Below are 24,318 nucleotides of genomic sequence, written 5' to 3' on the forward strand. Positions count from 1 at the left end.
AGTTTTATAATAAGAATAATAAGAATAATAATAAGAAGAATTTATACCCCACCCATCTGGCTGGGTTTCCCCAGCCACTCGGGGTGGATTCCAAGTGAATATTAAAAATAATACAGCATCAGACATTAAAAACTTCCCTAAACAGGGCTGCCTTCAGTTGACTTTTAAAAGTAAAATAGTTGTTTATTGCCTTGACATTTGCTGAGAGGGCATTCCACAGAGCAGGAACCACTACCGAGAAGGCCCTCTGTCTGGTTCCCTGTAACCTCACTTCTCGCAGCGAGGGAACCGCCAGAAGGCCCTTGGCGCTGGACCTCAGAGTCCGGGCAGAACGATGGGGGTGGAAGCTTTCCTTCAAATAGACATTGGTGAATCTCAGGTCCCTCATACCATTTGAGCCCATTTTCTACTAGTGGACCAGATGTAATACTGCATTTATTTCTTAAACGGGCAAAGACCACTGTTGATATTGGCTGTTCCTTGTGCAAAGAAAAAAAGTTCTTCCCCTGTTGTTCTTTACATAATGTGCCTAGATGATCCTGTTTTATCGTTCTTTTCTTGCATAACTTGCCAGGAATTATTTACTAAGGAGGAGCCATCGATTTAATCAAACTCTTATTAGTTAACAGAATTCTATAAAGCAGTTTCCTTGAGAGTGCTGAACGTGAGCCTTGAAAAGCTGATATACTCTAAGCTGCAGAAGAGATCGGTCTCTCGCTCTCTCTCCCACACTTTTTGACTCTAAAAACAAAAGGTAGGTAAGTTTTCTTGTAAATTAATCTTTCCAGGTAGAAAAGCAGGACTACTGAATGACAAACAACTAATCTACTCTTTCTTGCAAGAGTTCTTAGGGGCAATAAGGTATTTCATCAGATGCATGAAAACTCTTGTCACAGTTCATATTATTTTATGGTGTCACACAGAATGCAACATTTGTGCTACCAGAGATTAATAGTTATTTTGAGGGGACTGAATGTGAACTCCCATTGTGCAAGTGGAACCCTGCTCATTCGGCATGGGATACAACCCTCAATTTATATATTGGAAAATCAAACGGAGTATTTTTCTTGTTACTATTTTGGATATACAATGTTTTCCACTAAATGGTTGTTACATTTCTTAGCAATGAAACACAAGACTTATATAGAGAATTAAAGTGATTTTTCTGTCTTCATGGCACTTTATTTCTTTATCACTTTTAAGCAATGGATTTTATTTTTATTTAAATGTTTATAAAGTATCCATTCATCTATAATAACACAAGGTGGTATATCGTGATGTCATGCATCATATTCTATATTATGGCCTGAAATGTCCTAACAGGTATAAAAGGCCTGGCGACAACTGGTGACAACTTTGGTTTCCTCAGCACCCAACGGAGCCTTGAACTTTCTCCCAGAACAATTCCCCGCCTCCTTATACCATGCACTGAGCCCATGCTTGCAAGTGCCTTCCTTGTCAGACGCTATGTGGGAGGAGAGAGATTGGTGCAGGGAGGAGGCAAAAAAAGAAGAAGAAAGATCTATCTTGGCAGTGGTGTCTCAGTATGGGAACGCCTGCCCTAGAGGGCCCATTGTATGTGTAGCCAACTCTCTGTATTATCATAGAAGAAGCTGAGGGTAGCATTCCCTCCATGGAATCTCCTTGGGCACCACATTCCAGCAGCAGTTTCAGCCAGAGCTGGCTTTGCCACCCTGTGGTCCCCAGGCACACCTATGGTTTGGTCCCAGGAGGCCCAGAAAATACGTCACCCAATTTCTTGAAGCTGATCAAGAACCCAGGAGGAATTCCCTCCATGGAACGTCCTTGGGCACCACATTCCAGCAGCAGTTTCAGCCAGAGCTGGCAATGGAAGCCAGATGGGCGGTGAAGAATACCTTTCTCTTTGCCACCCTGTGGTCCCCAGGCACACCTATGGTTTGGTCCCAGGAGGCCCAGAAAATACGTCACCCAATTTCTTGAAGCTGATCAAGAACCCAGGAGGAACTGGGCAAGAGTTGCCAACAGATTCCATCTTTCATTTTCCCTGGAAACATTTCCAGGGAGCAGTTTTTTGCTTCCTTCCCACCTCCCCTGAGTACAAGAATGAGTGTCAGGATAGCAGCACTGACCAAACTATGATGCCAGGCAGCATAAAGTGAGGCCAAGGGCTGCTATTTTGCATGCTGCACACATGCACTTGAGAAATAACTATTTCAAGGTGAAAGAGAAAAGCCTTATTGTGTAGGGCAAAGAAAGCTTTGAGTTGAAAGCAGCACAATTTTAATAAACACTTAAAGCAAGGGGGAAATAATGCTTTGTTGCCTCAATGATGGGTCAAGTCTCTGTTCTTTAAATGATGGACCTTTATGTTGCTCACCTGTGATGGAAGAGAAGCATGGGATTCTGCTACGGGGTCTGCAAAAAGAGTAGCATTTGACAAAATGACAACTCTATTTCTTTGTGATTTCCGATTGTCGCATAATAGAGGCAACTATTCTCTTCTCTTTATTCTTAGGCAGGCAATGCAACCAGACGAGAAATACCTTTTCACATACAAAGGATTTTATTTCCAGCCAGTATTTACTTCAGTGGAGTACTTAGATTCCATGCAGGATTTTGAAATAAGAGACAGTGATGTATTTATAGTCACTTATCCAAAATCAGGTAAGAGTACCTTTTCGTAGGTTGAACCATCATTTCAATTCAACCCTGATGGATACCCACATATATCTACATAGTATCTGTATTATCCTAACGCAAGTTTAAAACCAAATGCAAAATTGAGGTCAATGTGGGTAGTATGGAACTTACCTGGTTACATAAAGGTGAACTGGGCCATGTTTTGTTTTGTTTCAAAAAAAGAGATGAAATAATGACTTTTCCACCAGTGTCAACCTGTATGAGGTTTGGAAAACAGCATAAATACACATCAAAAACATTCAAATGTGCTTGCTAAGGGTTTATTGTATTCACTGACTTTCAGGATTTTGTATGTGGTGGTAAAATGGTGATTGTAAAATTCTATTCTTAAGAATTTTCCTGTGACTCTTTATTTCAGCATTTATCTGCCACAGTTTTGCCAATAATAACGGGGGTCCATATCCAATGCAGTTGTGCCCTCCATTCAATAGCTTCCACTTCCACACCAGAACTTCCTTCACTCTTCTCTCCCCTTGTGTCCCCAGTGTTCCCCAAATCTGCCTCGGAGGATTGGTGGGGTGGGGAGGACACAATAACCGGGAGTGGGAGAGGAGAGAGAGGGGACGTTCTGCATTGTAAAGGCATTTAGGACTTGAGTGACATGAAGAAAGGATTCTGCAACTGCCTTTTGCCTATTATGTTTGTCTCACTGAGAACCAGCGTGGTGTAGTGGTTAAGAGCAGTAGTCTCATAATCTGGGGAACTGGGTTCGTGTCTCCGCTTCTCCACATGCAGCTGCTGGGTGACCTTGGGCCAGTCACAGTTCTTTGAAGTCTCTCAGCCCCACTTACCTCACAGAGTGTTTGTTGTGGGGGAGGAAGGGAAAGGAGATTGTTAGCCGCTTTGAGACACCTTAAGGGGAGTAAAAGGCGGGATATCAAGTCCAAACTCTTCTTCTTCTTCTTCTTCTTCTTCTTCTTCTTCTTCTTCTTCTTCTTCTTCTTCACTGGCCATTTGTCAACATTCCTTTTTCTGGAATACATTGATAAAAAAATCATAGTTTGAATGTGCTGAATCAAAGTACTTTGGAGAATCAGACAACCTTTTTTTTATTCCCTGGACTTTGTCTATCATCTGTATAATGTGCTGTGAAGAATCTGGACTAGAGTTTTTGGTAGCTTTCTGAACAATAAAGGAACTTATTAGCAAATATTGTAATGTCTTCCCAAATCCTCAAATTCTGTGAAACCTTTAGTTGAATTTCGCATTTCTCATCCACAATGGAAAGGAAGCCTTGGTCAATGTTCCTCATTCACCGTTTGCTGCCCCTATTTCAGTGGTGGTCTGTGTGACACCAAAATTTGGTGCCCCCCACCTCTCACCTTCTATTTGACATCATAGTGTTGGCAACCTGTGTAGCCAGGTCCCTAAATCTGCCTCTGCTTGCTGTGTTGATTCCCTTCCTCTCTCTCATTTCTTTTCAGTGTTGCAATTCAGATAGTAAGCTCCATGATGCAGAGACATGTTGTTTTTAGTTATTCTCTTTAAAGCACTAAGTACATTCATGACAATGAATGAAATTAAAGTAAAGGTACCCCCAACCGTTAGGTCAAGTCGCGGATGACTCTGGGGCTTTGTGCTCATCTCGCTCTATAGGCCGAGGGAGCCGGCATTTGTCCACAGATAGCTTCCGGGTCATGTGTCCAGCAAGAAGAAGCCGCTTCTGGCAAACCAGAGCGGCTCAGAGAAATGCCGGTTACTTTCCTGTCGGTGCAGTACCTATTTATCTACTTGCACTTTGATGTGCTTTTGAACTGCTAGGTGGGCAGGAGCAGGGACCCATCGCAGGGATTCAAACCATGACCTTCTGATTGGCAAGCCCTAGGCTCTGTGATTTAGACCAGTGCTTCCCAAACGTTTTTGGGCAACGGCACACCTGTTTACTGAAAAAAAATCTCGCGGCACACCACCATTAAAGCCCCGCCCCGTGACGTCAGCGCGCAGCGTCACGCCGGGAGGGACGCACAAAAGTGAAAGTTTTTTCCCTCCCCCTTGCTGGGGAACCTCCAAGCTTTGGGGGTGGGAGGAGGCAGCAGAGCGAGGGACTGAGGGACGGCGGCAACTGAGGCGGCGGCGGCTGAGGCAGAGCTGGGAAGGGGGTTTCCAGGGGACACGGCAGCTCCTCGAAAGGCTTCTCTCAGCTGCGCTCAATCCGCCTCGGAGAGGATTTCCCCTCCGGTCCCATGCGTTCGTTTGGGGCATCGCTCCGGCTGCTCCCTCTCCCGCCGCGCAGGAGCGATGCCTCTCTCTGGCTCTCCCTCCGCGCAGGCTGAGGGAGGGAGGGAGGGGTGCGTGTGACCCGTCTCTGCTGGGAGACCAAACCCAGCGAGGCAGAGTCGCGCGGAGGCGCCCAGGCAGCGCTGCCGGCTGCGAGGAGGAGCGCCAGGCAGCAGCAGGAGGCGCGGCCTCTCCTCGCCGCCGCCGCCCCGCCTCTCGCCGCCCGACTCGCCCGCCTCCCTCCAGGCATCTCGCGGCACACGAGGCAACGTCTCACGGCACACTCGTGTGCCGCGGAACACCGGTTGGGAAACACTGGTTTAGACCACAGTGCCGCGACTTCCGGGTTAGCGCCATCGGCGAATGGCGGAGTTCCTCTGACTACAGGAACTGGCTCCGTGGAAACTGGGTCTTCCCACCGCGGTGAAGGTGGGCATCCGCTAGAAATCCCAGGTGGAGGAAGCCTGGGAACGTGGGGTTTGGAAGGGCACCAGGAGCGCCTCCCCTACTCACGGGGAACCCCATTTCGGGGCTCCAGAGCGAAGTGGGGTGAGCGGCGCAGTGCTGTGAACTGATTGCTACTTTCTTGGAGTGAAGCCGCACAGCCATTGCTGGAGAGCGCTGACTTTTCCTGTGGACAATTGGACTCTAAACAAGTACCCGTGAGTAGAAACGGAAAATTGGATCAAGAAACACCCTAATTTGGTACCGAAGCGGGAAGGTTCAAAACAGGAAGTCCGCCTCCCGCTTTTTGTAAATAGACTGAAGCAAAAATCTTGTAATCTAATAGCCTGGAAAGTCGTTTATAAAGGTCGAATTTTCCTTCGTTTATAACCACTAAAACCCCCTTGGAAGCAGGAGAAAAAGGGGGGGAATTTTGACTGTTCAAGCCTGCAGGAGAGGGCGTAAAGAAAGATAAGTTTCCACCGTCTCAAACCTGGGAACGGGGAGTCAGAGACAGAAATTGTCGGAGACGTTCATTGACTGTGAATGGAACATTTTGACAGATAGCTAAAAAAAGAGAAACAAACTGATTCCAATGTTGCCTTTTGCATTCTAAAGAAACAAAATATCTGAAAAATGAAAGTAACTTTCCTTTGTTGGACTTGCTTTAAAAAGATGGACACAAATAGAAATTGTTAAATTGTTGCTGCAGTCTACTTGGGGATTTTACAGCTGTGTGATTAAGATCGTGGGACCAGTCTTTTGACCTTGAATAAAGATGTGTTGGGAGGAAGTTTTGGTGCTTGCTCTTTGCAAAACAAGTGCTTTGTTGGAGCAGATGCATGAGAAGATGGATTTGATGAATGAAAAGATGGATTTGATGACTGTTGTAGGCAGTAAATGCAGACAAACAGGGAATACTGACACAGACATCATTCAGGGACCAACGTAGGAACCTGTTTTGACTGGGCAAGTGCAAGTGCAGATGATAATGGAGGAGGTTGCGGTTGCACCTCAAGTAATACAAATGGAGAGATCCGAGGCCCTGCAGGAGCATAAGCCGCTGTTTTTGAAGATTGAATTTGGAGTGGGCAAGGAGGAGTTTGGAGCTGAGGAGGCTCTTAACTTCGGAGGGACTGTGAAACATATTGTCAAATATTTCCTGGGCTGGTTTGATGAGGGGAGATGGAGACAATTTTGGGCTGGAATCCCCCAGAGACCTACTCCTCAATGAGAAAGGAAAGAAATTAAGAAAGAGACCAACAAAAGACACGGAAATGTGCAAGTATAAACAAGAAGAAGAAGATCTGCAGAAGGGGCATGGAAGAGATTTAAGAGCCTCGGACATAAGATTACCAGGTTGATGGACTAGATGGAATGGACAGTAAGGACTGACATAACCCGAGACCAGGAAGAAGGGACGTTGGATGAAAATTGGAAGAAAGTTTATAAAGAAATTTTTTTATTTTGGGAATTACTGTAAAATTAATGAATATTAGGGGAAATGTTGGAATGAAACTATCTGGCTTTAGTAGAAATGATATAAGGAGTTATGTATAAATAAGTATTAAGGTTTAAGCTCTAAGGTATTTTATGGTAAGTTAAGGTTAAATAAATTAAGGCAAATTGAATAACAGAATATGGTGAAAGATGGAAAGGATCTGCTGAGTTAATTAATAGGTTAGACTGTTAAGATAAATTATTCAATAAAAATTGAGAAAGATGGAAAGAATTTGCTGAAACAACTAATTAAGCTAGAATACAAAAAGGGAGGTGTGAGGAGGTCAAGGAAACAAGCAAATGAAAGATAAAGATATGTAATATGGGATTTGTATTTTTTTTTCTTTTTTGTTGATGTTGCTGTGTTGTTGTATTGGTTTTTATGTATTTTTTCTGTTTTTTATTTATTTTTTCTTTTTATTTTTTCTGTATTGCAGTGTTGTTGCCTCTTTTTTCTTCTTCTTTTTTGTAATTTTGAAAGTCTTAATAAATATTATTTTTTAAAAAAAATAGACCGCAGTGCCACCCAATACCCATATAAATGAAATTAAGTAAACTTATTCTCGTTTATAGGCACAATATGGACCCAAAATATTTTGAGCTTGATTTATCATGAAGGTCACCGAGATGGAACTGAAAAAGTCGACTTAGTAGACAGGGCTCCGTGGCTGGAGTACAATGTCCGCAATGTGGATTATGTCAGTCGTCCATCACCTCGTCTCTTTGCTTCCCATCTACCCTACTATTTAGTACCCAAAGGCTTAAGGAACAGAAGAGCAAAAGTAGGAAACAGCACATTTATTATTTGATCATATTCAATGTTTGTCTTGCCTTATTTGAATGAACATCTCAGTTTCCGTTAACATTTCTCCGTTTCTGAGGGCAGTTCATCCAGCTGCAATTCCTTTGTCCATATGAATCAATAATGCTCTGTGCACCCTGAGTTTGGAATAATTCCCATAACTCCTAAACAGCACAGAGTTTATGCTCCACCATAGTAAAAGTCCTGGAGGGTGTTAAGAATAAAACAGGTTCTTTTATCTGAGATTCAGTGCACTTCAGGCAGAACACAAGTAAGCAGTCAGACAACCAATATATTGGAATTTCTACATAACATTGCTTTATTGATTAACAAGCAGAACACATAACAAGATAAGGGAACATGAACTCAGTCTCTCACACAATCACACATACACTCACCAGTCTTCTTCTGGATTGGGTGGGCAGACAGCGGGATCCTGGCTGCATCCGACACACCAACCCTCCTGAAAAGCCTGATCTTATATAGTCCTTTTTGATGCACATCTGAATATTGGCATTTCTCATTGCCTTTGACATGTTCTTGGCAGTCTTCCATGCTTAACATGTTCTTGGCATATCACAACTCTCATGCTTTGCACCTGGTCTTCTGTAACTTTTGGCACAAGACGATACTCATTGTTTGTAACTAGCATTGCACAGCCAGTCTTTCCACTTCCTTGCAGGTACAATACTTTTGCCAGAACATGCACATTGTAATTTTGGTTGTCTATATTTATATGTATTTCTTTAAAGCAAAATAAAAGTATTTTAAAAAAAGAAAAAAATGGCATTCTTTACAAGTGTGCCATCCAACAAATTTAATAAGAATAAGCTCATTCGACACCATAGGATTGCACTGTGCATGTGACATTCATGCTGCAAAAGAGCGTGAGGCTGCCAGGGCTGTAAAGCAACTTGGAAGCACCAAGAATCCACAAGAAGAGATATTTAAGATCCATCCATTTATTATTTTAGGAATCGAAAGAATTTGTTGTTATTCCTGCAGGTTGTTTATGTGGCCAGAAACCCAAAGGATGTCTTGGTTTCCTTTTACCATTTTTCCAAAACTATAATCCAATTTGAAGAGGTAGAAGATTTTGGAATTTTCATGGAGAGGTTTTTGGCTGGGAAGGGTAAGGATGAATTGCTACTCTAAAATGAATCTCTCTTGTCCCTTCATCTTTATCCTTTGACAACAGATTAAAGAATTTCTCTGTGTGTTAAGGAACCTTTTCAGAATGCCATGTCTGATGCCATATGTTACTCTGAGGAAATTCCACATCCATGCATCACAAAGCGTCTCCAACAGAGACTCCAGCTACACCATTTTATGCCACCGATGACTGGTGTCCATTGATGCCGAAGGGAGGGTATAGATCTGGCCAACTCCCAAAGGAAATCAGGTGGATTTGTATGCTGTCTGCATCAGGATGCAGCAGCTACAAATCATTACAAGGTGGAGCACCCAATGCTTAATCAAGTGTAGAGATTTGTGTCAAGTTAAGTCAGAAACCCAGACAGTGTCTCTAAATGTTTCAAGTATTAACTGCCACACCATATAAGGAACTGGCAGTGTGGGAAGGAAGGGAGCTGGAGGAAGGCTAGACTGATCTCAGCCCACCTACCACTCTCAGCCCACCTACCACTCTCACAGCAGGGAGCCTTGAAATGCAGAACTCTTCTGCAAATTCCTTCTCTGAGAAAGTGTTTGATGAAGGTGGATGGTATCAGCTTCTGTTTAATGGTTTGTAGCACTGCTGGTTCTTAAAATGATCCCTTAAAATTGTTTTAATGGACTTTATATGTTCGTACTGCTTCTCTCTGAATGTTTTTTTTAAAAAATCTGATCTACATTTTATGCCAAATCAACATCTCTCACATCAGTACTTGCAAGTTTATGGCTGGACCATGTGGAAGGCTGGTACTCTCACAAGGATGACTTCAATATTCTGTTTCTTACCTATGAGGAAATGAAGAAGGTAGGTTATCAAAATGCTATCCAGTCTGATATTAAACATCCATCAAAACACTCCTTTATAAAATGGAGGAAGGAAGCAATTTTATTATTCAAGTGCCCTCAGCTGCTGCTTATCCAGCTGGTCTCGCTTCCTTACCAAAAGATTTTTCAAAGCCAAGCAGGACATGGATTTGGGTGCAGCTTTCAGATCCTAGACTGCAAAAATGTACTGTAACCATTTCCCCGGAGGGATTATGGGGCTATAAATAAAGTGTCATGATCCCAAGCAAGATATGTCATTTCCACAGGCCCTCTGATGCTGAGGAGAGATGTCACAGAACCCCCCTTGTGTCTGCAACAGGGACATTTATTTATTTACTTGTGGACTCAGAGCTGCCCCATAATATAGTGCATTCTGCATGGCACATGGAATAAAAGCAACAATGAAAGTGCAATATGATGCAATGGCAATTATTCCAAACTAGGCAAAGAAAGATGCAGGCTGCTTGTTTCTCCTGCTTGTAATCCTGCCTATTCCATGAGTTTTAGTCTCTAGGCTGTCAGGTTTCTCTAGTGTGGATGACCTGACATTAAAACCATGTTCCATTTCAGGATCTGAGAAGCTGTGTATTGAAATTATGCAACTTCGTGGGAAAGAGACTGACGGAAAAGGAGGTGGATGCTGTTGTGGATCAGGCTACATTTAATAAAATGAAAGCAGATCCCAGGGCAAACTATGAGTTCTCTCGACCAGATCTCATGGACCACAGCAAAGGACATTATCTTCGCAAAGGTAAGTTAATGGTAAAAAAACTGATTTGGTGCTGCTTCTAGAATCTATGCGAAAATTGATTAGGCGTGACCTCGCTGATTGGTTTACGATCCCAATCAGTCATTAACAGCGTCCAGCACACTTCATTCTGCGCAACTCTGCTATCTCTTCAGTCACGCCCTAGCAGAGTAAACACAGCGGTGAAAGACTGCCGCTACTGCCGCTTCCATTCTCCGGGCAAACACAAACACATCAAGCAGTTTGTGAATCCAATTAAACAGTTCTTTATTGCGACATTTCTCAGGTAAACAGTCCTGGGCTTCTTTCAGCCATGGCAGCCATTACAAACTGCGTCCGTCTCCCTCAAAGACACAGAGGGAAGAGTTTTTGCTCCTCCCAGCTTCTACAGCTGACGTCAGAAGGTGACGCACTCCTCAGAACACTTAACCAGTTAAGTTCTGAATCCCAACAGAATCTCCTACAGATTCACCTGATATTTACACCGATATGTGATAAGTACCAAGTAATGGTGATTTCATTTTTCCAGTCTTCATGAAATTCTCAGTTTCTGTTATTTCCTAATTTTAGAGTTGTTCTATTATGTACTTTCCCTGTTGTTTTTTCCTTGTTTAAATAGGAGGTTTTCTTCACAAAGGTAAGTTAATGTTAGATCAAACTGACTTTGTGCTGCTTGCAGAATCCCTGACATTTTCACCAGACAATTGCATTTAGGGATGGAATATATCTGGAGTTATGGATATTTATTTGACCACCACAATGCACGTTCTTTCTGTCTGCTTCCTGGGCCAGGCACTGTTGGAGACTGGAAGAACATGATGACAGTCGCACAAAGTGAAAGGTTTGACAGCATTTTTAAGGAGAGAATGGAAAAGCTGCCCATCAAGTTCTGCTGGGACATCCATGAGGAATCATGAGTCTGCCTTCAGCCTGGAAGGATGAAATAAAGTGCACTGTATGCATTTAATCCAGCCCTATTTGTAAGATTCAGCAGAATATTCTCATGTGGCTTAATAGCTTCCTAATGTTCAAATATGTGCATTAATGTTTTTAAAACACCACAATAAAATTACATTTGTACTGTCCGCTTCTTCTCTTTCTACATTCCAACATGTCCTAATTTCTGACCCCATGTGCAAATGTTAAAGAATCCCAGGATATCTATTGGGATTAGTAATTGTGTTTTAATTTGGCAGTGTTATAATGAGGTTACCATTGGATTATTGTAATTGAAATTTAATAAAAAATATTCTTAAAATAAGGAAACTAACCAACTATTGGTGTCCCAGATGCACTGGCGGAGGAAGCGGGGTGTGGGCCCCTGGTGTCATCCCTGAGGGGGGGTCACATTGCTGCGCCCCCCAAAAGATGCTCACCACTTGCCGTCAGCGGCGCCCCCCTGATCTGCTCACCCCAAGTGCTCGCCCAAGTGCCAGAGCTACTAGCTCTGCTTCTGCCCAGACGGCAATGTAAATCATCCCACTCACTCATGTCATCTATTTATTTGTTGTTTGTGGAATTCAACTTCACGCTCTTCCAATCATTCCATCAGGACAAACATTCCAGCCTGCTGGTTGGCACAACCCCTCCTCACCTTCCTTCCTTCTGCACTGTTCTTGGGGTTCTCCTGACCCCCTCAGAGTCAATTTTGAGGGTGCGTGGGGAATATGTGGGGAGAAGTGGGGGAAAAGGACAGTGTATGTTTGATGCCCATAGCAATCTCCTTCATGGGTCAGATTGAAAAGGAGGAATTTCCATCGGGATCATGGAGCAGAGAGAAAGGGTTAAAGCAAATTCTGGATGCCAGAGAACCTGGATCAGAAGTTCCCACTTCTACTTTTAAATCTTAAGAAATGAAGTCATGAGTTCCATGGAGACATCACAGAGGGAATGGTTGGATCCTGAAAATCAATGGGAGGAGCTCAGGAAGGTGGGGCTGAATAAACATGGGGAAGGTCTTAGTCTGATGCAAGTGGTGAAATAAGGATCCCAAGAAGCGTCTGAGCCCAGGGAGAAGGCCAGTAGTCTAGAGAACAGAGAGGCACCAAGCGGGTTGGCAGAAAAATGTTCTGCCCCTGTAACATTGGACATTCCAAGCCAGATACTGCCTGCTGTGGAACAAGCTTGGTGCCTCTTCCAGTCAGCAAGAAGCCTTCTCCTTCAGAGGAGAGAACTAGAGTAAATTGGATGCTGAGCCATTGCCAATGCTGCCTCCATCTCCAAGGACACACAGATGCTAACACATGCAAAAATTCTTGCAGACCCAACCCACCTGTAGGGATGCTTGTTTGCTTGCGCGTCTCCTTGGAGATCTTAGGCCCCAGGTTTTCTTGGAACAGGGCCCAAGCACGGGACATATGAAGGGAGAAGGCTGTACTTTGCCACGTCCTGAAGGTCTAGGAAAATTTAGTCCAGGGTCCAATCTAGACCTGAGAGCAGCAGTCAAACACATCAGGCCATGGGCAAGGTCTCAGGAGCTCAGAGGGGCACATCACTGGTCCCAGCCTGACCCCATTGCCCATCTCTGAGAGATTGGGCTGGAGCTGACAGCAAAGCAGTGAAGAAGCCCTCTGCGTCCTACCCCCACAATCTATGTCAAGAAAGACTTCTTATGCCATCCTGTGGCATGCCACCCCAATTTTGAGCAGTGCAAGATCCCAGGGGTTCCAAGTGCTCTGAGGTATGGGAGGTAGACAAAGTTGTGGAGCTGCCCAAGCCCAAGACATTGAAAGTGTTTTGCAGGATAAATTTGGACAGTTTAGCAAGGAGAACACAGGAGGCCATCAAATGTATTTTTTATGCAAAGTTATTCCTGAAAACATTAGCTTTAGATGATAAACAAAAACAAAATGAGCCATTTCTGCATGTGGCATTGTGTACTGGGAAATAGTTTTCATGGAATTCTGACTAAAATGACTGGGAGCTGTCCATCTTGATGTGGACTCTGAAAATCCTTCAAAATCTTTGAAGGGTGGGAAAGATTGCTGCCAATCTGTTGGATCTGAAATTTTATTATTGGAGATGAGTCATATTTGATCTCAGATATGCTGAGATCAAATATGACTCATCTCCAAGAATACAATTGCTACTTTTCTTGGACAGATTTCTAAAACAACCAGTGCTAATTATTTCGTAAGTTTAATAATATTTATTTATTTATTTATTTATTTATTCCCTGCCCATCTGGCTGGGTTTCCCCAGCCACTCTGGGTGGCTTCCAACCGAATATTAAAAATAATACAGCAACAGACATTAAAAACTTCTCTAAAAAGGGCTGCCTTCAGTTGACTTTTAAAAGTAAAATAGTTGTTTATTGCCTTGACATCTGCTGGGAGGGCATTCCACAGGGAGGAACCACTACTGAGAAGGCCCTCTGTCTGGTTCCCTGTAACCTCACTTCTCGCAGTGAGGGAACCGCCAGAAGGCCCTTGGTGCTGGACCTCAGTGTCCGGGCAGAACGATGGGGGTGGAGACGGTCCTTCAAGTATACAGGACTGAGGCCATTTAGGGCTTTAAAGGTCAGCATCAACACTTTGAATTGTGCTCAGAAACATGCTGGGAGCCAATTAAGATCTTTCAGGACCGGTGTTATACGGTCTCGGCAGCTACTCCCAGTCACCAGTCTAGCTGCCTCATTCTGGATTAAAACAAAAAGGGATTACAGTGGTACCTCAGGTTACATACGCTTCAGGTTACATACATGTGTGTACAAATAGCCATCAATTGGTGAATCTTAGGTCTCTCGTACCATCTGAGCCCATTTTCTACTAGCAGACCAGATGTAATACTGCATTTATTTGTTAAACAGACAAAGACCACTGTTGATATTGGCTTTTGCTTGTGTAAAGAAACAAGTTCTTCCCCTGTTGTTCTTTACATTTTGTGCTTCGATGCTCCTGTGTTGTCGTTCTTTTCTTGCATAACTTGCCAGGAATGATTTACTAAGGAGGAGCCATCAATTTAATCAAACTCTTATTAGTTAACAGAATTCTATAAAGCAGTTTCCTTGAGAGCGCTGAATGTGAGCCTTGAAAAGCTGAAATACTCCAAGCTACAGAAGAGATCGGTCTCTCCCTCTCTCTTGCACACTCTTTGACTCTAAAAACAAAAGGTAGGTAAGTTTTCTTGTAAATTAATCTTTCCAGGGAAAAGCAGGACTACTGAATGACAAACAACTAATCTACTCTTTCTTGCAAGAGTTCTGAGGGGCAATAAGGTATTTCATCAGATGCATGAAAACTTTTGTGGTTCGAGGACCTGTACCCCGCACAGTGGAATGAAACACAAGGACACGTGATATAAGGTTAATGGGCAAGAGAAGGCCACAACTTTATTGATTACAGCAAGTGAAAAGGTATTGGATTAGGCATTGGATTACGTCAGCTGACTCCACCCACTCGGAGAGGGGTGAGTCTAAAAAACAAGGGGGGTTTATTCACCAGTAGGTGGAGCCTGTTGATGCTAATCCAACTATAAGCTCTCCCCTGATGTCACCTAGAGTCGTGCCATGGCCTCCCGCCACGCAGGCATCGGACAGAATACACGACCGCCAGATTCCTTTAACGGAATACCCAAAAAAATGAAGGCGCAGGCGATGGCCACACCTAGCCCTTTGACACCACAACACATTATTCCAATGCCTAACCGCCACCCGAGCCCAAAAGGGGCTCGCCACCAATACCCTCACAGCTGTAACCAATCCCTGATGCTGCTGATGATGCTAGTTAACCAAATGTCATTCCCTTGGTCTGAAAGATGAACCCCATCATTCCGGTACAAGGCTTGGTCGCCAATCCGGATACGGTCATGAGAGATGACTCGGCCATACATAAAGCGCATCCAACGGGCTATTGCACGATTTAGGAGTTTCCTGGATTTTTCAAGGGCCATACAGCCACCGCGCCACACAATTCTCTTCAGGAAGGAGGACCAGAACACCGTTGTTCCGGGACACAAGGCAGCAATCTCATCCAAATCTCTTTTTATGTGCCACGACAAGTCCATGCTTCTGCTGCTAACAAGGTCATTTCCCCCTAATTGAAGGATAAGGATGTCAGGAGGGCCAAACGCGGCAACTCTCCCTCTCAGCAATGGCATAAGCTCTTCCCAACGCATGCCTCATCTCGAAAACCAGGAAACTCGCACTCCAGGTGACAATCCAAGGTTAGGGGTGAGGCCACAGCTAACTGACCGTACGCGGGCCCAATGGACTATACCATGGCCACAAATCCAGACACTTCTGAGAACGGCTGAGAATAAAGGAAAGAAAAATACGGGTAAGTAGAGGTAATGGAGCAGAGCGCATTCTAACAAATGTAACCTTTATAAGCGTCGGATTTCCACCGGCCCATTTCCTTAATCTTATCCACTGAAGCAAGAAATTAAGACTCTTCAAACCCAATTTGCAATGATAATAAATAAGGAAGTCGAATGGAACATTAAAAGGCTAAGGCAGAAAAACTTTGAGTTCGCAAATAAATCAGGAAAATGGCTTGCGAGGCAACTTAAAAAGAGAAAGGAGCAGAGCACAATTAATAAAATTAGGGTAAATGGTGAAGAGACAGTTAATCCAAAAGAAATCAGGAAAGGATTCTTGGACTTTTACAGGCAACTATACAGAAATAAAGAAAGGAACAATATGAAGAAAATAGAAAGATATTTAAGAGATAAAAAGGTGCAGAAGATCCCAACAGAACCAAAAGACCAGCTGAATGCCCCAATAGAAACAGAGGAAGTAAAAGAGGTCATAAAAGAGTTGAAGAGAGGGAAAGCTCCGCGACCTGATGGATTTACATCAAGTTATTATAAAGAAATGAAAGACGTGTTGATGATCCCTTTGATAGAAGTTATGAACAACATTTTAAAAGAAAGAGACATTCCAGAAACGTGGAAAGAAGCATATATTACCTTGATCCCAAAACAAGATTCGGATTTAACCCAAGTCAAAAATTATAGGCCTATTTCATTATTGAATACGGACTACAAGATATTTGCGGGAATTTTAGCGAAGAGAATGAAAAAGATATTGATAAGACTTATACATAAGGATCAAGCAGGTTTCCTACCAGGCAGACAAATGAAAGATAATATAAGAAATATAATTAATGTCTTAGAATATCTGACTGCTAGGAATGACAAACAAGCAATTCTTATGTTTGTGGATGCTGAAAAGGCCTTTGATAATATTATATGGGAGTTTATGTTGAAAAACTTAGAATATATGGAGGTGGGGAAAGAGTTTTTCAATGGTATAAAGGCAATCTATACAGAACAGAGAGCAAAATTGATAGTTAACAACGTAATTACTGAAGATATAAAAATATCTAAAGGAACAAGACAAGGTTGTCCACTTTCGCCATTGTTATTTATAATGGTTCTGGAAGTCTTTTTAAATGCGATTAGACAAAATAAACAAATAAAAGGGGTGACAGTAGGTCAGAATGAGTATAAAGTTAAAGCCTTTGCCGATGATTTGGTAATGACTATTGAAGAACCAATAGAAAGTGTAAAAGAGGTATTGGATGAGATGGAACAATTTGGAAGGGTAGCCGGATTTAGACTGAATAAGAAAAAGACTAAAATGATTGTAAAAAATATGGAACAAAGTAAGATTGAAATAATGCAGCAACAAGATAGAGGTTGATGAAAAAGGTAAAATATTTGGGAATTTGGTTATCACCCAAAAATATTGATTTGTATCAAAATAATTATATTCCGGTTTGGAAGGGAATAAAGAATGATCTGGAGGTGTGGGGTAGAATGAAATTATCCTTTTGGGGAAGAATTTCTACGATAAAGATGAGCGTACTGCCAAAGATGTTATTCTTATTTCAGACTATACCCATTATAAAGTGTATAGGAATCTTTAAAGAATGGCAAAGAGTGATTTCAAGGTATATCTGGCAGGGGAAGAAGCCAAGAATAAAATTTAAGTTATTGACAGATATAAAAGAAAGAGGTGGCTTCACCCTGCCAGATATGAAATTATACTATGAAGCAGCATGCCTATGTTGGCTAAAAGAATGGATCAAACTAGAAAATAAGGAGCTATTAGATCTTGAAAGTTTTGATAACAGATTTGGTTGGCACACCTATCTATGGTGTGATAAGAAGAAAGTTCATAAAGGTTTTGGAAGCCACATTTTCAGGAGTTCGTTAATAGAAATATGGGATAGATACAAAAATATATTGGAACCAAAAGTCCCACATTGGCTATCTCCGCTGGAGGTTATGAGTGTTAAGAAAATTAACATGAGAGGTAAATGGAGCACATATGGAGAATTGGTAATTAAGGAGGAAAATGGAAACTGAAACCATATGAACAAGTTAAAGATCATGTATATGATTGGTTGCATTACTTTCAAGTAAATGAAATGTTTAAAAAAGATCTAAAAGAAAGTGGTTATGTAGAAAAAGATTCTAAATTTCAAATAGATATAATAAACAATGAATGTAAAACTTTGTCAAAAATGTATAAGATATTGTTGGAATGGCATACGAAAGATGAAGAGGTTAAATCGGTAATGATACAATGGGCCAAAGATTTTGGGTATAATATACAATTTGATGAGTGGGAAAAACTGTGGAAAGAGAATGTAAAATTTACTGCATGTACTGCACTGAAAGAAAATGTTATGAAAATGTTTTATAGATGGTACATTACACCTGTAAAGTTAGCAAAGATGTATAAGATGTGTAACAAATGTTGGAAATGTAAAGAAAAAGAAGGAACATTCTTTCATGTGTGGTGGGAATGTAAGAAAGTGAAAAGCTTTTGGGAAATAATTTATAATGAAATGAAAAAGATGTTAAGATATACTTTTGTAAAAAAAAACCCCGGAGGCTTTTCTTTTAGGGATTACAGGAAAGGAAATAAGAAGAAAAGACTGTAAACTCTTCCAATATGCAGTTACGGCAGCCAGAATACTGTTGGCCCAGAAATGGAAACAAGAGGAAATACCGACGATAGAAGAATGGAGAATGAAACTGACAGATTATGCGGAACTGGACAAACTAACTGGGAAAATTAGATACACCAAAGACCAAAAGTTCATCGAAGTCTGCGGAAAGTTCGTAGATTATCTGAAAAATGTATGTGATGTGAATACAACGCTAGTGGGATTTCAAGAGGCACTGTAAAAACAGAGATGTATTGTTAATATGAAATAGATGGAGAAGGGAAGTTTAATGGCAATATGAATGAAGGGAATGTGTATTAAAGAAATAAATATGGTTGATTTCCAGAGACGTTGAAGGAAGTTCAAAAAGAGACAAGTTGTTGAAATTTGGATAAAAATGTATAATTGTATGGAAAACTAATAAAAAATTATTTTTTAAAAAAAGATGTTGTTCTTTGATGCTATATTCTTTCCAATCCACGCCATCACTCTTAACCTCTCAGTGGCAGGATTAATTAGCAGCTAACGTACCCTTTTCTTCACTCGAAGCATGTGCAATAACTCATATCCAATCTTTCATCTTAAGAAATGCAACTTGGGTTGCTCTCGGAGACAGTGATCTGAGCTCTGAGCTCGCTCGAGGGCTTTCTGTCCAGTGCCCTCACCCCTCCTTCGAACTCGGGGGTGATTTGTGGGCAACCATGGACGGGGCTGCATCTTCCCTTCTACCGGGAAGAAAAACGGGAGGCTGATTTACTCCCATCTCAGCCCCTTAATTACCTCATGTGAGCTGGAGAGATGGTATTGTCGGTCATCTTCCAAGGCACCCCTAGCGGAGCCCCTTTTTTAACCTCTTTTCCAGGGTTAAAAAGTCTTCTTATACGTGGGAATCTACGGCAAGTCACTTCTGGAGAACCAGAACAGCTCACAGAAATGCCGTTTACCTTCCCACCAGAGCGGTACCAATTTATCTACTTGCACTTTGACATGCTTTCCAACTGCTAGGTTGGCTGGAGCAGGGACTGAGCAACGGGAGCTCACCCCGTCTCAGGGATTCGAACCGCCGACCTTCTGATTGGCAAGCCCTAGGCTCTGTGGTTTAGACCGCAGTGCCAACCGCATCCCCATATGAATGAAATTAAGTAAACTTAATCTCGTTTATAGGCACAATATGGACTCAAAATATTTTGAGCTTGATTTATCATGAAGGTCACCGAGATGGAACTGAGAAAATCGACTTACTAGACAGGGCTCCGTGGCTGGAGTACAATGTCCGCAAAGTGGATTACGTCAGTCATCCATCACCTCGCCTCTTTGCTTCCCATCTACCCTACTATTTAGTACCCAAAGGGTTACGGAACAGAAGAGCAAAAGTAGGAAACAGCACATTTATTATTTGATCATATTCAATGTTTGTCTTGCCTTCTTTAAATGAACATTTCAGTTTCCGTTAACATTTCTCCGTTTTTGAGGGCAGTTCATCCTACTGCAATTCCTTTGTCCATATGAATCAATAATGCTCTGTGCACCCTAAGCTTCGAATAATTCCCATGACTTCTAAACAGCACAGAGTTTATGCTCCACCATAGTAAAAGTTCTGGAGGGTGTTAAGAATGAAACAGGTTCTTTTATCTGAGATTCAGTGCACTTCAGGCAGAACACAAGTAAGCAGTCAGACAATCAATATATTGGAATTTCTACATAACATTGCTTTATTGATTAACAAGCAGAACACATAACAAGATAAGGGAACATGCACTCAGTCACTCACACAATCACACATACACTCACCACTCTTCTTCTGGATTGGGTGGGCAGACAGCGGGATCCTGGCTGCATCCAAGACACCAACCCTCCTGAAAAACCTGATCTTATATAGTCCTTTTTGATGCACATCTGAATATTGGCATTTCTCATTGCCTTTGACATGTTCTTGGCAGTCCTCCACCCTTAGCATGTTCTTGGCATATCACAACTCTCATGCTTTGCACCTGGTCTTCTGTAACTTTTGGCACAGTACAATACTCATTGTTTGTAACTAGCATTGCACACCCAGTCTTTATGTTTCCTTGCAGGTACAGTACTTTTGCCAGAACATGCACATTCCATTCGCTCTTTGATCAGCACAATTTATTAATAGTTAATCAACAGCATCCATTTTATGTGGTGGTCTTCAGCCATCTTGCAGCCCATTCAAAACATGGCATTTGTTGTGTGAGTACTTGGAGCTCGCAAAGCTGACAGATGCACTACGAGATAAACCTAAAAAGATGATGAAAGAAGAATGGGAATGTATAAATAATGATCTAGGGGGTAAGGGTTCAACAAGAAAGACCTGGTTATGTTTAGAATGATACCGAATAGGGAAATGTACCCTGATACCAAGATGAGGGATTCCTTGAAATGCAGATAGAGAGAATCGATAAGAATAATGATCTGTTGTGACCTTGATGGAAGCATACAGTAGATGAGCCTTCCTGTGTTCTGGCTCCTCCTCCTCCTCCTCCTCCTCTTCTTCTTCTTCTTTTTCCCTTTCCCTTTTCCCTTTCCCTTTCCCTTTTTTCCTCATCCTTCTTCTTATGTTTTATGCCATGTACTTTGATATTTTTTGTAGTTTTTTAGCTTTTTCATTATTATCATTATTAAATAATTTTCTTTTGTAATTTTGGTTGTCTATATTTATATGTATTTGTTTAAAGCAAAATAAAAGTATTTTTAAAAAATAAAAAATAAAATAAAAGCAACAATGAAAGTATAATGCAATTGCAATTATTCCAACTAGGCAAAGAAAGATCCAGGCTGCTTGTTTCCCCTGCTTGTAATCCTGCCTATTCCATGAATTTTAGTCTCTAAGCTGTCAGGTTTCTCTATTGTGGATGGCCTGACATTAAAACCGCGTTCCATTTCAAGATCTGAGAAGTTGTGTATTGAAATTATGCAACTTCGTGGGAAAGAGACTGACGGAAAAGGAGGTGGATGCTGTTGTGGATCAGGCTACATTTAATAAAATGAAAGCAGATCCCAGGGCAAACTATGAGTTCTTGCCACCACATCTCATGGACCACAGCAAAGGACATTTTCTTTGGAAAGGTAAGTTAATGGTAGATCACACTGACTTGGTGCTGCTTGCAGAATTCCTGGCATATTCACCTGACAATTGCATCTAGGGGTGGAATATATCTGGAGTTATGGATATTTATTTGACCACCACAATGCACGTTCTTTCTGTCTGCTTCCTGGGCCAGGCACTGTTGGAGACTGGAAGAACATGATGACAGTCGCACAAAGTGAAAGGTTTGACAGCGTTTTTAAGGAGAGAATGGAAAAGCTGCCCATCAAGTTCTGCTGGGACATCCATGAGGAATCATGAGTCTGCCTTCAGCCTGGAAGGATGAAATAAAGTGCACTGTATGCATTTAATCCAGCCCTATTTGTAAGAGTTAGTAAAAAACAAACAATCTCTCATATGGCTTAACAGCTTCCTAATGTTCGAATAGGCACAATATTTTTTAAAAAAACACCACAATAAAATTACATTTGTACTGTCTGCTTCTTCTCTTTCTACATTCCAACATGTCCTAATTTCTGACCCCATGTGCAAAAGTTAAGGAATCCCAAACTAACTATTAGGATTATTAATTGTATTTTAAATTGGCACTGTTATAATGAGCCTAGCATTGGATTATTGTAATTGAAAATTAATAACAATTATTGTTTAAAAAAACCTAACTAACTAACTATTGGTGTCCCAGATGGCAATGTAAATCATCCGGCTCATTCACATCATCAATTTATTTATTGTGGGTGGAATTCTTCTTCATGCTCTTCCAATTATTCCATCAGGACAAACATTTCAGCCTGCGGGTTGGCACTATCCCCCCTCACCTTCCTTCCCCTCTGCACTGTTCCTGGGGTTTTCCTTACCCCCACAGAGTCATTTCTGAGGCTGCGTCAGGAATATGTCGGGGGGAGAAGTGGGGAAAATGGACAGTGCATGTTTGATGCCCATAGAAATCTCTATCATGGGTCAGGTTGTAAAGGGGGAATTTCCATTGGTATCATGGGCCAGAGAGAAAGGGTTAAAACAGATTTCCCACTACTGCTCTTTAAACCTTATGAAGTGGTTTGAGTCCCATAGAGACGTCACAGAGGGAATGATTGGATTCTGAAGATCAATGTAAGGAGCTCAGGAAGGTCCTTCTGAATAACCCTGGGGAGGTTCTTAGCGGGATGGAGGAGGTGAAATGAGGACCCTACAAAGCGGCTGAGCCCAGGGAGGAGTCCAGTAGTCTAGAGAATAGAAAGGCACCAAGCAGGTTGCCAGAAAAATGTTCTGCCCCTGTAACATTGGACACCTCAAGCCAGGCACCGCCTGCTGTGGAACAACCTTGGTGCCTCTTCCAGTCAGCAAACAGTCTTCTGCTTCAAGGGAGAGGACTAGAGCAAATTGGATGCTGAGCTATTGCCAACACTGCCGCCATCTCCTCCAAGGACACACAGATGCTAGCACATGCAAAAATCCTTGCAGACCCAACCCACGTGAAGGGTTGCCTGCCTGCTTGCTTGTCTACTTAGATAGCTTAGGGCTCAGTTAATCTTTGAGCATGGGGCAGGTGAAGGGAGGAGGGTCACTTTGCCACGTCCTGAAGGTCTAGGAAAACTTAGACCTGACAGCAGCGATCAAACACATCAGGGCCTGTGCAAGGTCTCAAGAGCTCAGAGGGGCACATCACTAGTCCCAGCCTGACCCCACTGCCCATCTCTGGGTCACTGGCCTGGTGCTGACATCAAAAATAGTGAGTAAGCCAGAGGACCTCAGCTGGGGAAGGATATATAGCACAGCATGGGAAGAAGAGCTGAGGGAAGGAAGCAACAGCTGCCTGGAGAGGGCATGAGGAACCAGAAATGCCAACAGGAATTATTGGGCCTGGTACACTGTAAGTTGATTATACCCTCTGCATCCTTCTCTCACAATCTATTGGCAATTAAGACTTCTGATGTCCATCTTTTTGTATGCCACCCCAATCTCAGTAGTGCAATATTCCAGGGATTTGTCTTTGCTTTTGGAAATGAGGCACAGTGGAGGCTGTAGTGTCCTTATGAAGTATGGTTTATTTATACATTTATACAACCTGAGCCTACGATGAAAGGGTTGATAAGAGGCACAGCCTAGGATAGAATTCAAGCAGAGATCCAGCATGATGCTCTGCCTCTTTCTCTCTAGTGTGCATCACAGCAGCTCCTATATCTCTAAGCTCTGGCTTTATCTTCCAACTAGCTCTGAGCTGAGGGAGGGGCCTCTCCCATTTGCCATCTGGCGCAGAGCCCCCCTCTTTGGCTTTCCTAATGAATAATCACCTTCCTGTTGTTCTGCTAATGGTCCATCACCCCAGGTGATTTCCTGGGCATGTAAACGGTAAACGGACCCTTGACCATTAGGTCCAGTTGTGGCCGACTCTGGGGTTGTGGTGCACATCTCTCTTTATTGGCCAAGGAAGCCGGCGTACAGCTTTCAGGTCATGTGGCCAGCATGACTAAGCCGCTTCTGGTGAACCAGAATAGTGCACGGAAACGCCGTTTACCTTCCCGCCGGAGCCGTACCTATTTATCTACTTGCACTTGGACGTGCTTTCGAACTGCTAGGTTGGCAGGAGCAGGGACCGAGCAACGGGAGCTCACCCCGTTGCGGGGATTCGAACCACCAACCTTCTGATCGGCGAGTCCTAGGCTCTGTGGTTTAACCCACAGCACCACCTGTTCCAGAGAGTGAGAAGTGTCTAATACACAACATTATATACACGGGTCTTGTACCCAGATGTTTAACATCCCAAGCCTGGATTAAATTCTAACACTTATTGGATCCAGTAAATGAGAAGTGTCTAGTACCCACAAACTCATAACAATATATTAATTTACCCCACTGCTACCTTACCTCAGAGGGTTGTTGCAAATACAAACGGGGAATTGCGTCATAATGAAAATAACATTGGGCTTCTGGGAGGAAAGGGAAGATAAAAATCTATATTGTC

At 42.5% G+C, this 24,318-nt stretch overlaps 3 protein-coding genes and 2 long non-coding RNA genes across 6 annotated transcripts in view; 3 read left to right on the top strand and 2 right to left on the bottom strand.

Annotated features, from left to right (window-relative positions):
• The window catches only part of LOC309366436 (amine sulfotransferase-like), a 37,032-nt gene extending 15,196 nt beyond the window's left edge, over positions 1-21,836 (top strand). The window contains exon 7 of the mRNA XM_081905000.1: positions 21,535-21,836. Coding sequence (XP_081761126.1) covers positions 21,535-21,659 — 125 coding nt within the window. The 3' untranslated portion in view covers positions 21,660-21,836. The remainder of the gene's footprint in view (positions 1-21,534) is intronic.
• Positions 666-11,476, top strand: LOC309366439 (amine sulfotransferase-like). 2 transcript variants are annotated; one of them, XM_081905011.1, is made up of 7 exons: positions 666-754; positions 2,498-2,646; positions 7,417-7,625; positions 8,651-8,777; positions 9,529-9,623; positions 10,214-10,394; positions 11,184-11,476. In XM_081905011.1, exons 2-7 carry the CDS (start codon positions 2,505-2,507, stop codon positions 11,306-11,308), a joined length of 879 nt encoding a protein of 292 aa, XP_081761137.1. In that variant the 5' UTR covers positions 666-754; positions 2,498-2,504; the 3' UTR covers positions 11,309-11,476. The 2 variants fall into 2 exon arrangements, with proteins under 2 accessions (XP_081761137.1, XP_081761138.1); XM_081905012.1 differs by having other exon boundaries at positions 738-758.
• On the bottom strand, positions 7,941-8,351 carry LOC309366446. The gene is made up of 2 exons (XR_014166709.1): positions 8,208-8,351; positions 7,941-8,133 (listed from the first exon to the last, which is right to left on the bottom strand). It is a non-coding gene; the product is annotated as an uncharacterized lncRNA (long non-coding RNA).
• LOC309366434 (amine sulfotransferase-like) overlaps positions 14,406-24,318 on the top strand; it is a 50,535-nt gene continuing 40,622 nt past the window's right edge. The window contains exon 1 of the mRNA XM_081904997.1: positions 14,406-14,502. The gene's annotated coding sequence lies outside the window, so the exon portion shown is untranslated. The remainder of the gene's footprint in view (positions 14,503-24,318) is intronic.
• Positions 19,976-24,318, bottom strand: part of LOC309366445 — a 30,181-nt gene continuing 25,838 nt past the window's right edge. Inside the window, exon 2 of the long non-coding RNA XR_014166708.1 lies at positions 19,976-20,735. This is a non-coding gene — a long non-coding RNA (uncharacterized lncRNA). The remainder of the gene's footprint in view (positions 20,736-24,318) is intronic.

Source organism: Podarcis melisellensis (genome assembly GCF_964234715.1).
Source record: "Podarcis melisellensis genome assembly, chromosome: 3".
Taxonomy (NCBI): Eukaryota; Metazoa; Chordata; class Lepidosauria; order Squamata; family Lacertidae; genus Podarcis; species Podarcis melisellensis.